Source organism: Oryzias melastigma, linkage group LG24, assembly GCF_002922805.2.
Source record: "Oryzias melastigma strain HK-1 linkage group LG24, ASM292280v2, whole genome shotgun sequence".
Lineage (NCBI taxonomy): Eukaryota > Metazoa > Chordata > Actinopteri > Beloniformes > Adrianichthyidae > Oryzias > Oryzias melastigma.
Window position 1 is genome coordinate 19,162,435 of NC_050535.1, and position 15,544 is coordinate 19,177,978.

General features: G+C 41.5%; 2 protein-coding genes across 2 annotated transcripts; one reads left to right on the forward strand and one right to left on the reverse strand.

Annotated features, from left to right (window-relative positions):
* Window positions 1–940: 940 nt before the first annotated feature.
* Window positions 941–10,115, reverse strand: vipas39 (VPS33B interacting protein, apical-basolateral polarity regulator, spe-39 homolog). The gene is made up of 20 exons (XM_024291271.2): window positions 9,984–10,115; window positions 9,412–9,507; window positions 8,113–8,205; window positions 7,150–7,252; window positions 6,941–7,078; window positions 6,822–6,860; window positions 4,699–4,760; window positions 4,567–4,623; window positions 3,077–3,169; window positions 2,946–2,979; window positions 2,772–2,874; window positions 2,678–2,705; window positions 2,510–2,583; window positions 2,355–2,430; window positions 1,922–2,056; window positions 1,812–1,853; window positions 1,559–1,735; window positions 1,398–1,487; window positions 1,222–1,326; window positions 941–1,155 (listed from the first exon to the last, which is right to left on the reverse strand). Exons 1-20 carry the CDS (start codon window positions 9,987–9,989, stop codon window positions 1,135–1,137), a joined length of 1,572 nt encoding a protein of 523 aa, XP_024147039.1. The 5' UTR covers window positions 9,990–10,115; the 3' UTR covers window positions 941–1,134.
* Window positions 10,116–11,162: 1,047 nt separating this feature from the next.
* LOC112158081 (activator of 90 kDa heat shock protein ATPase homolog 1) lies at window positions 11,163–14,805 on the forward strand. Its single transcript, XM_024291272.2, has 9 exons — window positions 11,163–11,394; window positions 11,812–12,002; window positions 12,751–12,833; window positions 12,907–13,024; window positions 13,101–13,195; window positions 13,278–13,415; window positions 14,180–14,281; window positions 14,358–14,409; window positions 14,476–14,805. The coding sequence occupies exons 1-9, from the start codon at window positions 11,315–11,317 to the stop codon at window positions 14,631–14,633; spliced, it is 1,017 nt and encodes a 338-aa protein (XP_024147040.1). The 5' UTR covers window positions 11,163–11,314; the 3' UTR covers window positions 14,634–14,805.
* Window positions 14,806–15,544: the final 739 nt, after the last annotated feature.

Below are 15,544 nucleotides of genomic sequence, written 5' to 3' on the forward strand. Positions count from 1 at the left end.
TTCTCCGCAGAGCTAGCGGTGATCAACAAAAAACTTTTCTTTTAGATGCAGAATACTGTATATCTTCCAGTTGTATCCCGTCTTGAATAAATTAGCTCAAACTTATGTTCATTACTTTAGGTGCGGAGCTCCTTTAAGAGATTTTCCTTTTCTGAGATTTGAGAAATAGATTATAGAAATATAATAGAAATAGAAACTATGCAGTAAAATGAATTGGTATTTTGTGTGTTATTACTCTATGAAGTACTAAATATTACTATGAAGGAATGGTGATCCACTAACTGAAGAAACAGGTTTTATTCAAAACTAAAGTCTGCTATGTCAGTCTTACTCATCTGACGGTGTTTGAGTAATAGATTACTCAAAAATTATACTGTAAAAAATGTAATATAGTCGATTAGTCGTCGATTCGTCAACTTATCGACTATTGAATTGGTTAATTTATTAAAATGCCCTTAACTATTAAAATAGTCAATGATTTTTTATGAAACGGCTAATTTAGTAGTAGATTAGTCAACTAATCGACTATTGAATTGGTTTTCAACTATTTAAATAACCAATCAGTCATCGATTCGTCGACTAATCTACTATCCAATTAGCTGTCAACTATAATAATAGTTGGTTTGTCGCTGATTGGTCGACCAATTGCCCTAAAATCCAGTGACGGCTGATTGGACAGTGACTCACTTAACCGCAGTCACATGGTTTGTTTGTATTGAAGACTCTAAATTTCTGCTGTCAGATTTTCAACTTCTATCTCTGAAGTTTTTCTGCCTTCACTCATAATCAGGAGTGGAAGTAATAAGTCTTCAGCGCTCAGAGGAAAACAGTTTTCACACTTACTGTATGTTCACGGTGATTCCACATCCTGTTTGTTTTCTATATGTGGGTTTCCTCTTCAGTGTGTGTGGAGGGTGACAGACAGGGTCAAGAGGTCAACTTTGATTCATTTGAATTTATTTTATCTTTATTGGTACAAAAAGTCTCAGGAATGCAGTCATGGTGAGGACTTTCTTTGTGCTTTGTGTGAGGAGTCAACCGTCCTACTGGTGAAGAAGCGCTCCAGCACATTTGTCGTCACGGCGACTGATGAGGGCGTTTTGGTTTTTTTATGTCCACTGTTGTCCAGCTTCATCAGTTTTTCCAGCGAATTTGCTGAAAAAAGAGAAAAACGTTGAGCTGACCGTATGATGTGACTGAACTGCTGCTCCTCTTCCTCACCTGATTGTTGAGCAGATCATCAATCTTCCTCTCCGGTGCAGAGCCCGGCTCCACCTTTCCTCGGTACGCCAGCAGCATCTGGCGGTCCTTCATGTCACGAAACGTCTGATCGAGACAGGAAAACTTTAACCGAGGGAGGGGCCGCCCTGGTAGATGGCGATGAAGATCGGACTTACGTTGATGACGATGTCATGGCATTTCAGTTTTTGAGCCAAACTGATCCTCAGCTCTGCATCATCAATTAGGGCAACATAGTCCTGCAGCACCTGCCCGAGATCCAGAACCAGCATGCTCAGTGATCAGTCCAAAGAAAGCTACTCACGGTCCCACCCCTCACCTGTGTAGGGGCGGAGTTTCTCTGCAGTATATCCACAACCCTCTGGAAGCTCAGAGGAGACTTCTTTCTGGTAAAGCCAAACCAGTTCCTGCCGGTAAACAGCGCGTCCACATCCGACCAGGCTTTGAGCTTCGCTCTCGCCGCCAGTGCTGTCACAAAGTACTGCTTCTCTGAGATCTGAGGTGAGAGGGGGAGGGGCAAAGTCAGAACCTGGTGGTTCTGTGCTCAGACAGCACAGAGGAAACGCTCTCACCTTGAAGGTTTGCCGCACATTCAAAGGGCTGCTGAAGGTCCCCTGCAGACGGAGAACAAGCCTGCAGTGTGGCTCTGAGTCCACCTGTGCAGGTGAGCGTCAGGACTTACCTCGGGCTCGCCGTAGTGGTAGAAGCAGCAGTAGTACAAAGTAGTGATCAGAGGCATGTTCAGGATTGAAGCTTTTCTGGGAAACCTCTGGAATATTTCCACCTTTCCTCCACGCTCCGCATGCCGGTCTGCTGCCTAGCAACAACAACGACGCGTTTGTCCAGATCAGATCCGAACTAGTTCAGAACTAAATTAAATTAAATCCTAATTTATGCACAAATGAAGAATTACGCACAAATGCCAATTTATGCAGAAATCAAGAAGAACACACAAATCCTGATTTCTGCACAAATCCTAATTTACACACGAATCCTAATTTACGCACCAATCAGGAATTACCCACAAATACTAATTTACAAACAAATCTTAATTTACACACAAATCCAGAGTCTGATCTGATCAGATGCAGATCAGATCTGAACTAGTGTCCCACCTCAACAATGATCTGCCTCTCCAGCAGTGTGTAGTGATCCTGGATGTGGATCGAGTCTTCAGCAGAAAACGGAAGGCTGGCAAACAGAAGCCAGACTCATCATTGACTGTAATCAGATTACAAATACCGATCAGCTCTTTGATCGGCTCTCTGACCTGAGACAGCTCTTCAGGAAGTCTCTCTTCTTGTTCTCGTCTGTGAGGCTGAGGTGTTCATTATACTGCAGCAGCTGTTACCATGGAAACAGATGGAAGAATTCAGCTCGAGTGTAGTACTACAACAGAAAAAGAATCAGCGTCTCAGTACTACTGAGTACCACGTACCGCCATTTCCTCCGTCCTGCCGAGAGCCCTGAGAACAACAAAGGTGTCAGATTGGCGACATGCATGCTGCTGCCGTGTTCAGGTGTGTTCATACCTGAGCAGCTCAAGCAGCAGCTTCTGCTCTCTGCTCTCAGTCAGGTAGTGAATGAAATGCCTCAGAGCCGTCTGTCTGGACTGCAGCTCCCGAAACAGAACCTCTGAGGAGGAAAGGAAACGCGTCGGTCAGAAACCTGGATCCACCTGGACAGAACTCACGCAGGAAACTCACCTTTACTTAGAGACCTCTTTAGGTAGATCAGAACCTTGAGACAAACACAGACATCAGCTGTAACTCTGTAAGCGTTCTGATCTGAAGATGCTTAGAGATTCTGAGGAAAGCTATAAGAGCAATAAAATTACTGCAGTTATGACGTTCCCATCGTGAGCGGCAACCGCCAAGTCCAGCAGCAGCAGTTTGTCCTGCAGAGAACGGAACTTCTCCAGAGACACGGCCTGGACACAGAACAAAAATAGAAAATCTGCTTTTTAATCCAGTGGATTATATCTTAATGTAGTTTTATTCTGGTTGTGCTTAATGACAATTAATTGATTTTCTGTGATAAATGAGGCTCAAATTAAGTCCAAATGTGTCAGCATGATTGGGCTGGGTATCGATGATAATTTCCAGGAACGATTTGATTCAGATTTAGAAATACATTAATAATCTACTAAATGTTTTGAAAATATCTATAATATTAATCTGATCCAGTTCACATTCTGTAAAATGTATCAGTGAAATAATGAGATTGTTAATATCATCCAGTGTTACATGGATTCTCTAAAGGAGAAGTTCTAACTAAAATGTTCAGATCATTAACATTGGAAACATTGTTCTGCTTCTCCTGGAGGACGTTTCAGTTTGGACACTAGGTGGAGATCACACTATAGAAGTACACTTTATTCCAGAAGAGCAAGACAATATGAGCAAAAACTGTGTTTTAGATCACAAATAGTTATTTAAAAAAATATTTCCTTAGAAGAGCTTTGAAATTTCATACCTGTGAGTTTAAAGATGTTTATTTAGTCAGCAATGTATGTTTAGGCCGACTGAGTGTTAGCATTAGCCGTCCTATGGGAAATTCCATTAAACGACAACATCCAGTAGTGCTACGACAAACGATTCTTTTAATAGTCAATTAATCACCAATTATTTTTTCTGATTAGTCGCCTAATCAGGTCATGCACAAAGTGGATGTAAAGCGCACATCTTAGCCATCATTAGCTTTAAACAAACTAAAAACTAGATACATTCACACTAGCATTATTGCAAATAATACTAATGTGAATGCTGTAAGGTGAATTTAGGAACTGAATATGCTGAAATTGATAGCTGAAAACGCTGAAGCTGATAGCCAACTAAAATATTAGTTAAATGCCAAATTAGCCTAAAAAAAAGCCTACGTTAGCCAAAACAGCTAGCATGTAGCTGAAATATTAGCTAAACTCTAAACTAGCCTAAAAAAACTTAATAAAGACCAAAATATTTCAAAAAGTTAGCAGAATACCATTATAACTTTGAACTTTACTATACTCTGACCTATATATAAAGTCATGACTAATTGACTATTAAATTAGTTGTCGACTATTTTAATAATCGATTAGTCGATTAATCTTGGCAGCCCTAGCATCAAGCTAGCAGACTTTAGCTTTATGTGCCAAATCGATTATATCTTTATGAATCAATTATTGATCTGTTAAGTCTAAATTGATTAATTGATTTTACCAACCCAGCCCTACAGTATGACGTTAAAACTACAAAAGATTGATGGAAAATACAGCTACTGTTGTACTGCAGTACTTGACAGTAATGAGTGATGTATTGCAGTAGTGCATGTATGTGTGTTCGTCACCTTTCCTTGCAGCAGCCTTTGAACCGTTTCTTCAGGCGACCAATCGCAAACGTAATCCTAACCAGACAGTGACATCATCAGAACCAGAGTACATACAATGCTTATATTTGTAACCAAATGATAGAAGTGCACCTTGTATTCAGATTTGGGTTTCCGTAACTCGGGAGCGTAGATCCGGACGGAGTCACTGAGCGCTAAAAGAAAGGAACGGAGTTCACGTTTAGGTACAGTACGAGCAAACTGAGTGAGTTTTCCCCCGCAGAGTTTTTCTGATTGCACTGGAGCTGTTTGATTGGCAGGTGAGAGGACATAGTACAGCATGAATGTAGCGAGGTGGGTGGAGTCAACTGTCCCACTTCAGAGTTAAGACTCTTTGGTTTGGCAGAACCAGATGGGTTCATCAGAGATCCTCGTGTTTACATGTCTTTATGTACATTTTGGTGATGACCTGGCAAGAAATACAGAAGAACAAGGAAAGATGACTTCATGGGAGAATCATCTTTGGCTATGACCAGAGGTGAAAGAAAGCTGGAGCAGTCTGGTAAAAGAACTGGAGGCCGCTCCGGCTGGAGAGATCAGATGTGTTTCTGCTGTTTATTTAGATCTTATGGAAGAAAAAAATAAAATTTGACACTCAAACTGAGAGCAGGCAGCGCTTTATTTGGATGCTTTCATTGTTTTTAGTGGAGCATCGACCAGGTGATTAAATCCTCTGGATCTCTCCTGCTCTGCGCTCTCTTGTTTCCATAACAACGCATGGGGGGTCATCGCATGTTGACGTTTGGGGCCCCTCCATGTCAATTTTTGGATGTTTTAGGTGTCCCCAACTCATCGGTTTTTAACTGTTCCCATTAAATCACGGGTTCCCGACCTCCGGGCCACGAGCCAGAACCAGTCCGGTGCCAGGACGCGGAGCGCACCGGTACTCTAACCCGGTTCCCGTCCGGTACCGCGTCCCTTGAATTCTTCGGTGGATGATGAGTTGGGGGCACCCAGGGGTTCGGGGGTGATGCAGAACGGTCCTGAACCAGGCATCGGTGTGTGACGACTTGAATGAGATTGTGTTGTCTGTAAACAAGTTCAATAAACATGTGTGTGTTATGGGGTGCGTTTGTTTTTTCGTTCTGGAACATTCAAATCGTTCATAGTCACCTGAGCACTGATACACAAGCCGAAACGGGACAAGAACAATAAATAAATCATAAACTTCTCATCGCTGTTGCGATTGGTCAGTTTAAATACAACTAGGGGTGAGAATCAATTTTAGAAAATTTATTAATTAATCGCAAACTTGGAGAAAAATGAACCGCGATTAATCAATATAATTTTTTTCTTAGTCTCAGTATTTGCCGATCACTTATTATCTGCAAATAATCACAATATAAAATCACACAAGAAACTACATTTAGAACATTTATTTTTAATTATTGATGTGAATCGATTACAAAAAATCTGATTAATCGCACTTTTGTGTTGGGATTAATCACAATATTTTACCATGTAAAATGTATTTGTACAATATGGCACCGGACCATGGATCAAATAGTTCTCCGTTTGTGAAAAGTGATCTAAACCACAAAAAAGCAAGAATTAAGTGCTAAAAATTGATTAAATATTTATTCCTTTAGTAAGTGGCCATTGTGTAAGCTGGATAATACCCGACGAAATGTTTTAACGCACAACGTGGAAGCGTAAATCGCTGAATTGTATCGAAGGACTGCTTCTTCAATTAATTTGCGTTAATACACATTAATCTCTTTGATTAAACGCATTAACACATTAATGTTCACAACAAATTTAGTTCAAGATAGAAAAAGTAAATGGTGACATTGTGAAATAAAGCAGGAACTTATTTCAAGGAAAAAAAAGTAAATAAAAAATTACATGCAGAGAAAATGAATCAGATGTTGAAGAAGAAGATCCAAAGTGAGGATGAAGATGTTCAGACTAAATCTTCTAAAGGAGAGGATGAAGAGGAGAAAAGCTGCATAGAAAATACAATTGAGACACCAGAACCATGAATAACTGGTGACTTTTCTATGTTGCCAAATTCTCCTTCACTCTGGATAAAATGATATTGTTATTATTTGTCAAGAATTGAATGCTTGCATATCAAAAATGTCAAAGATCTTGATTGTCTCTGAGGTGGTAGTACCGGCAAAACAAAAAATCAAATAACCCAGTTTCTCCGATTTTTTTGATTCCTAAGAGAACCTGACAGTCGGGTTAAAATGAAGCATGTTTCCATCACTGACCGTCAGAGAAGCTCTGGAAGTTTTCCGGTTTGGTTTTTCCTGCAGGCACAAAGATTGAAGTCAATGATCTGACCAGCTGTTTTTCCATCTGGGTCACCTGACCCGTTCCCGCCTCATACCTCTGAACAGGGAGCTCAGGGACAGTCCAGACTGACTTTTGTTGAGAGTTGAAGGTTCTGTTGGGATTCTGGGGAAGACGGGTTCTTTGTCTATCTTCTGATTGGAGCCTGCATTCTCTCTGATGGACCAGGAGATACCTGAAGAACCGACACTAGGGTCATATCCCTGCAGTCACAAAGCAGGATTCCCTCCCATCGAGGTGACTTACTGCCAACCGGCTCTCCGGTCCAGCTGACCTTCTCCACGTCGTCATCATCGTCTTCCTCCACCAGCTGCCGGATGCTATTGACCGCCAGCTTCGACTCCTTCAGCTGTCACATCACAGCCCCGATTCAACCAACTTTATTCACACACACTTCAGTAACACAACAGAGCACCTTCACTTATTGACTGTTTACTTCTGTTTCTACTTAGTTCTCTCAAGAGAACATCGGTGCGATTGGGCAGGACTTGTGAGAAAACTGAGGGACCTCAAAAACCCAAAGATTTCAAAAAGAAATCTCCAATGAACCCAAAATCTATGGAGCTAAATTGAGGCCAATATTTTCTGAAACTCAAATAAAACAATTGAAAAAAAATAGGTGTGTGCCCAAAAAAAAAAAAAGAGTAAAATGTCTGCATTTTTTTGCTATTCTAAAACAAACTTAATTATTTTCAGCTTCAAATATTCAATTTTTAGGTTTCAAAACTCAAAATGTAATTTTCAAAACTTTTTTTTTCACTTTCAACTCTTTATTTTCATTTTCGAATCTGAAAATGTCAAAAGCAAAATTGAAAAAACAGAGTTGAAAATAAAAATATTTGAGACTTAAAAAAAAGTTTTGAAATTGATATTTTGAGTTCTGAAACCTAAAAAAATGAACATTTAAAGCCGAAAATGACTCAGTTTTTTAGAATAACAAAGTTTTACACTTTTTTTGGCTAAACAACAATATTTTTTCAATTTGCATTATTTAGGTTTCAATGGCTCCAATTGAGCTCCATACAAAGGAACAAGAAGAGCACAAATAGAACTCCTAGGGATTGTGCAAATCCAAAGATCCAAATAAACAATAAAGCAACCAGACGAATGACACTGAAATCCCTGAGGAACCGAAAGAGTCTAGACCTGGACACATCAGAGAGCACACACACAAAGGCGTTCCAGGGACATCACCTAAAGGCACCTTACCCTGCTGAACTCGTCATCTTCGTCGTCAAAAGTGAAAGCCGTACACTTGGAACTGTGCCAGTACTCCTCCTCATCGGCCTTGTTCTTCATCATCTATACGCAGAGACACAAGGAAACAGTCGTAGACATCTATGAATGTACAGTCAATGGACACAACAAATGACGGATTCAAACAGAAAGCTCCAGCGTCTTCTGATGAGCTGCAGCCATATGGAGCTCAATTGGGGCCATTATTATTTGAAACCTAGATAAAACTATATATATTGGTGTTTGGCCAAAAATAATTTCAAATGTCAGACACTTTTTGTTTTTCTAAAATCAACCTAATTATTTTCAGCTTCAAATTTTCTATTTTTTAGGTTTCAAAACTTAAAAATTAAATTTCAAAACTTTTTTTCAGTTTCAAATGTTTTCCCTTGCAACTCTTTTTTCCCTCCGTTTTTTAATCTGAAAATTTCATTTTCAAAACCTTTGGCCCTGTTGTGGGCGGGGCTAACACAAAGAACCAATCAAAATCAATGAGGGTGGTAACTTCAGTCCCGGTGCATTCACTGACTCTGAGAACTTGGATAGTTACGGTCAGAAAATAGCTGTATTGTCTGTACTGTCATAGTCTTAAGATGGTCTGATATGGGTGTAAAAAGCAGAGTTTTATCATGTACAAATCATGCGTCCAAAACTCTGTTCTAGTCCGATCAAAGCGCCATATTATTGCATTAAATACAGGTGCAGAAAACGTGCTTATGCTTGGATAAAATGGCTAAAACACTATTCCAGTACCAGTTATCCCCTGTGGCCTAATGTCTAGTGCACTTACACTTGAACTTTTTCTCATACAGGAAATGTGAGTTTGATGATTTTACAAAAGCAAATAAGTTTCTGACATTTTAACCATTTTTTTTTTTGGCCCTGCACTAATTTTTTTTTTCAATTTGTTTTATTTGGGTTTCAAATAATATTGGCTCTAATTTAGCTCCATACAGCCAGACCATTAACTGTGTGTACATGATGTTCATAGATGTACATTAAAATCTAGGAAGAGCATCTCCGCCTGCACGTCCCGGTGAGGGTCCCAGAACCTCTGTGACGTGTGGACGTGATTTGATTGCTTGTTATAAGGGGAAAAAAGATCTCACGGGAAAATATTTAGGCGATTTAGATGCTAGCATGCTAAAATAAACATCTCCTGACGACGTGAGAGGTGACGTCATCCCGTAGACAGCTCACAGGAACGTCGGAACAACGAACGCGATCAAACAAATAGAAAACTGATCAGAACCTATTCGATCCAAACAGTACCTTAGGTTGTTGCTCCTCTTCCTCCTGACAGATTCTTCTTCTTTGAGACATCGCGTCGACTCCACTCCTCATAGCCAGAAACAGCGCCTCCTCTGGCTGGAGCGCGTGGAAAGCATATGTCCACACATTTCAGAATTGTAGCACCTTTGTTAAAGCTTTTCATTGTGAATAATGGTTTTAGTGTGCATGATAAGCTTAGGGTTGTCCGTTAAATTTGTCATTTTAGACAAAAATTAGTATTTTACGACCGAAATGAGAGGCGCGCTGGAACTTCCGGTTCCTGCTAATAATGACAGGGCGCCATGTTGTCTTCATGCAGGTCCCCTTCCCATCTCCCCCGCCCCCAGGGCAACAACGTTTACCTGTAAGATGGTCTTAGATAATTTACCACTTGTTAAACTAATATTTATCAGTAGAATCATAACGCTGAAGATTTTTGGGGGACATAAATCACATTTGTCACTTCATGATTTGTTTTCATATGCACCCTGAAACACAAAAGTTTCAGTGCAGAAGTCATCCCCATAGACATATATGCATATATGACAAAGAGAGGTGTGAAAATGCCTTACCTCCATCTCCAGCGAAAGGAAGTCAATTCAGTTGCCATTTTTTAACGATACTGACATCACCATCTTGGAGCCGGACAATGCTCCGAGTCACTTTTCTGGGGAAACTACTGTTGCCAATCATGAGTAAGCTTGTTGGAAGTCCACACCCCTTTAACTGTAAGTAACTCTGGAGAAGCTGTCAATCAAAAATTCATAGTGGGGGTCAGTGGGCACCACATGCTTTTACTGAGGCTTCTGATTGGTAAGTTTATAACTTGTGCTAAAAAAAGTTCATGAAAAAACAGAATTAGCAAGAAGATAATAAAAAGGTTATCAAAACAAGAAATGTTTTCTGACCAATAGAATGTCTGAGTAACAGCTGTTTATTTCTCTATAGAAGTCTATGGGATGTTGATTTCTTGGAGCCAGTGGGAACATGAGTGGGGAGGGGGTCATTCAATTCAGTTCTCTATGTACAGTCATATAGCAGGAGCCTGAGCTTTTGTGAGTACACACTGATATTACACACTAAGATGTGAGTGGCAGATGCAGAACTCCCTCCACTCTCCTCTGGCGGGGTCACAAGAAGGTCGAAAACACTCTAGACTTGATCATCTTCTGGTGCCGACATTTTTTTTTTGCTCCATAAAAGGATCTTTAGCTTTTTTTATATTCAGATTATCATTTTTTGCTGTAATTTAAAAATTATGTCTTTACAGCTCAACAATGAACTCACAAGATTAAAAAAGCCACGCCCCCTCAAAGGAAATTTTGGAAACGAAGGTTTCACATGAAAAATGGCTTTTTAATACATTTAGGTTGTGGGAGATTTTGGTTAAAAACTTCATAATCATAATTAAAACCCTACCGAGAACATTTTTTTTAATCAAAAAAATTGTCACAGGAGAAAATAAAATTTCTGGCTCACACAGTTTGTTTCACGTACACATCAGTAACCAGTTCTATTTCCTTTACTTTGATGGGCTCTGTCACAGACGGCTCTAAAAGTCCAAGAAAAGAAATCTGCACCAACACTTTACAGCACTAAGATGGACAGAGAATCCAGGATTCTGGATTTTTTTTTATTTTTCCTTTCAGCAGCTGTGGAGCTCTAACCATGATAATTACTTTAGAAGAACGCAGATGGTTGACATTACAATCATTTGACTAAGAGCTCACATACACTCTATCAGTGAGAGACTTATTTTGAAAAGCCCCACAGGAAGTATAGGGTTCCTCTTTCAGCTGCTGTCAGTGTAGGAGTTACCCCCATCTTGTGCTCTCAGCATACAGACAGTCTTAACATCAAGACTTTATCTTCAGTCAAACGGATCACACATCTGCGAGCAGCCATGGCCAAATGGGGGGAAGGAGATCCTCGGTGGATCGTTGAAGAGAGAGCTGATGCAACAAATGTCAACAACTGGCACTGGTTAGTGTGCTTCTGTTGTGGCTTAAGGAAGGGGACTAAATACTTTTGGTTTAAAGCGCTGGTGAAGGAGGTTTTGTTTGTCCTCAAAATTCTCCTTCACTTATTGGTTTATAACTTTTAGACTTTGACCATGAAGTCTCTGAATTGACGCCTTGGGGAGGGGGGTTTCAGAAGCCGGACTTCACACTAAACTCTCTTTCTGAATGAAACCACTGTTGTCATGGAGACACCACCTGAGAGGAGCAGAATTCTGGAGGTTCTGTGTGATGAATTGAGAAGTTATTCCTGTGTGTTAGAGTATTATGTAACCCAGCATGTACAGTTCTTTTTAAAGGCTCTGATGTCAGAAGTGGGCGGGTCTCCAGAACTTCAGGAACAGCTGAGACTCAAACTTCATCCTCCCCCTCCCTCCCGCAGGACAGAAAGGGATGTCTCTGCCTGGTCTTCAGATCGCCTACGTCAACTCCTGCTAAGCATTCGGGTGGAGGGACCTGAAGGTGTCTGTCAGATGACTGAGGTCAGCAAGCTGGAAGGAGAAGCTTCCATCAACAACCGCAAAGGAAAACTCTTCTTCTTCTATGAATGGCAGCTGAAGGCCAGCTGGCTGGGTCAGTGACGACACTGAGGACGAATACGACAACCGTCAATGTTGACTGTTCCTTCATCCACCTGAAATTTATTCATCCATCCATCCATCCATCCATCCATCCATCCATCCATCCATCCATCCATGATGTAACTATTCTTCATGAATCGCTGATTCAAACTCATCAACATGTTAACGTCATTGGCGCAGAAAATCAAAAAATCGGTTTCTAAATTTAGAAAAATGCAGAGCAGATGACACTTCTTCATGCAGGCTCGCTGTGAGTGTGTGCATCGCAAACTGGCTGCGTGCTCTTCAGCTTTGCTCCCCTCCTGAGTAATTCTAATTCTCTTTTCATTGCAAGCTGCGGATGAACGATCATTTGCACTGAGTGCGCGCGGCAGCTAAGAGGGGGTTGCGCGGAGTGGGCGCGGCAGCAGAGTGATCTGTCACATGAAGCACAATATAAACCGAGTATGAAAGGATTTGTGATCATTTCAATATTATGTAAAAATGTTTATTTGTATTGAATCCTTTCTGTTAGCAGGAAAACAGACAGTTCGATTTAAGGGGCAAAAAAGAAAACATACTTGGCCTTAAAATACCTTTAAGTCATTGTGTTGAGAAAAGAAAAAAAATCAGAAAAAATCAAAATCGTAACTTTAAACTAAATCAAATTGTGCCCAGACTGAATTGTTACATCCCTACCATCCATCCATACTTCCAGTTATATCTACAACTGAGCTGGTACTCATGTTCTCCCACTTCAGGAACATCGGTCGGTGGGGTGAAGTACAGAGGTACCGTAGAGGTCTCCAACCTGTCCGATGAGAACGATGAAGATGACCTGGATGTGCGTCAGGCTCCTGGTGACTCCACATATATACAACTGTATTCATCTTGGTAATTCTCATGCTCCTGTCCAGGTCAACGTTTCTCTGTGTAAGGATCAGTCCGACACGCCACTCCTTGGCCTCATGAAAAGGACGGGAGTTACAGAGGTCCGCAGAGTTCTGACCAAGTACGTTCAGGACCTTAAATCAGGTTTGTTGCTCAACTATAGAAATGATCTGCTCTTCTGAGTAGAGTATACCAAGTCCTGTGACTTCTGAACCCACAGAGTTTAGTCAGGGAATGATTCTTCCAACTGCTGATGGGAAAGATCCACCGATTCCTGCAAAAACCAAGAAGAACCTGGTCAAAAGCAGAACCCAGGTAGAAGTGGCTTGTATTCTAACCCAGTGGTTATTAATGGTCGAACTGGTAAGAGTATTGACACAGCTGTGCCTTTCTGAAGATGACCCCCCCTCAGAAGAGCTTGTCTGGCCCAACTCAAAGTTCCACAGGAGTCCTTATCCCAACTTGCGGGTTCAACCTTCAAGAAACCTTTCAGACTTCTGCTGATGAGCTTTACCAGACCTTCATCAACCAAGAGGTACCAAACCAGACTGACCAAAGGCACTTTGCCGAACGTTGCGTTAACCGGCAGCATTCACAGCTGTTAGGCTAGAAGTGCTCATTCTAGACCAGGGATAAGGGAATCCAGGTCTGGAGGGCCACGATCCTGCATGTTTTCCTAAATACCCTACTCTGGCATGTTCTAATTGGACACACCTGAACCAGGTAATCAGTTATGAGTAGGGCTTGGATATCTGGAAATCATAGAGACACTGCAGCCCTTGAGGCCTGGAGTTGCCAATTCTTGTTCTAGACCATTGGTCTGCAATCTGCGGTTCCAGATCCACATGTGGCTCTTTTACTGTTAAAGGTTGCCGACCCGTGTTCTAGATAAAGAGAGCAGTCCCACTGCTGTGATTGTAAAGCAGTTGGGGTATGGCTCTACTTGGGGCAAGGCCACACAGTCCACACAGGTTTTGCGGATTGAACAGCTCTAAAGATTGCTGCACTTTTCCTCCATGCCCTCTGTGGCCTACAGGACAAGTTAGAGCTGAATCCTGGTCCACACTGGACTGAGATGGGCATGGAGGTGGGATATCTAGTATATATATCTCTGACTAACTTGAGCGCTGATGAAGTGAGATTGCACCCAACCACTGTTACAGCGGCAGCAGCGTGTGTTCGTGTGACAGCACTTGTAGACTGGAATGAGTCTCGACAGCACCTGTATCTGAGCCTTAAGTTAAAGTCCAGAAGTACCAGTAATGGTCCAGTCCCCTGCACTGCATGTTCTCTGCACAGTTTGTGCAAGTTTTTACAAGACTGCCGGCGGCCGTGGACAGCAGGAGAGGCGGAAAGTTCCAGCATCTGGATGGAAGTGTCAGCGGAGAGTTCACAGAGCTGGTGAGGTCACCTAACCAACCAATCACACATCAGCATGTTCTAAGTGATGTCCTCACCGTGGCTGGTGTATGTGTAGGTGCCCCACCAGCGCATTCGTATGAAGTGGCGCTTTAGGACATGGCCCAGCGGTGAGTCTGCCTGCAGGATGCTGTGGTGGGTCATGTGTTCTCAGCTCACTGCCGCTTTTCCTTCAGGACACTTTGCTGCCGTCAGTCTGGAGCTGGAGGATCGAGGGGATGAGACGGTGTTGACACTGGAGTGCCGGGGGGTCCCTGCAGGCGAAGAGGGGTCCACCGAGGAGGGCTGGAGGCGCTTCTACTTTAATGCTATCAAGCAGGCGTTTGGATACTGAGCTCTGAGCAGCACTGCATCTTGTTGCTGAGCAGCAGGAGGAAGTGCTGCTCAGTCGCTGCAGTAAATTGTCTTTAAACGGATCAAAGATCGGATTTGGGTTTAACTGTGTACATAGTCCCTGAAAAATGGCACACGTTTGATCGGAATAAATCCTTTTGACATGCACAGAACTATCTGAAATACCAGAAAGAACAAAGCAGCAGCTTTGAGGGAGATGATTCTGCTTTTGTTATTAATATTTTTAAGTGGCTGTTCACACATCATTTTCTAAATCCGTGTGGCCGAAAAAATATAGTTGTTTAGCCTAAAAAAATGAAAGCCATTTTATCCAAGCATCAAGACGTTTTTGATGCCTGTATGTAACACAATAAGATGGCTCTTTGAACAGGCTGTAAGCTATGAATCGGAAAAGCCAGCCGACATGTTTCCTCTGACACAGGTGCTTTGAACCAGTTTTGGATGCGCAGTTTATACGTGATAAAACTCTGATTTTACACCCGTCTTGGGACAACTTCCGACTATGATAGTACAGACAATACAACCATTTTCTGACTGTAATTATCACAGTTCTCAGAGTCAGCGAATGCACTGTTACTGAAGTTACCACCCTCTTTGATTTGATTGGTCCTTTGTGAAAATAATTAAGTTTATTTTAGAAACTGCAAAAAGTTTTGGACATTTTACTTTTTTTTTTTTTTTTTTTTTAGCTAAACACCAATATTTTTTTCAATTTGTTTTATTTGCGTTTCAAATAATATTGGCCCTTTTGTAGCTCCATAGAGGAAGGCTTAGAGTTCGGTTAATGCAAGAACAACGTTTAGCTTTGGACGCGCCTAAAATCCATCAGTGCAGCAATGTGCATTTTAGACCAACGTAAAGACGTGGGAATAACACCAGCCATCATTTTAA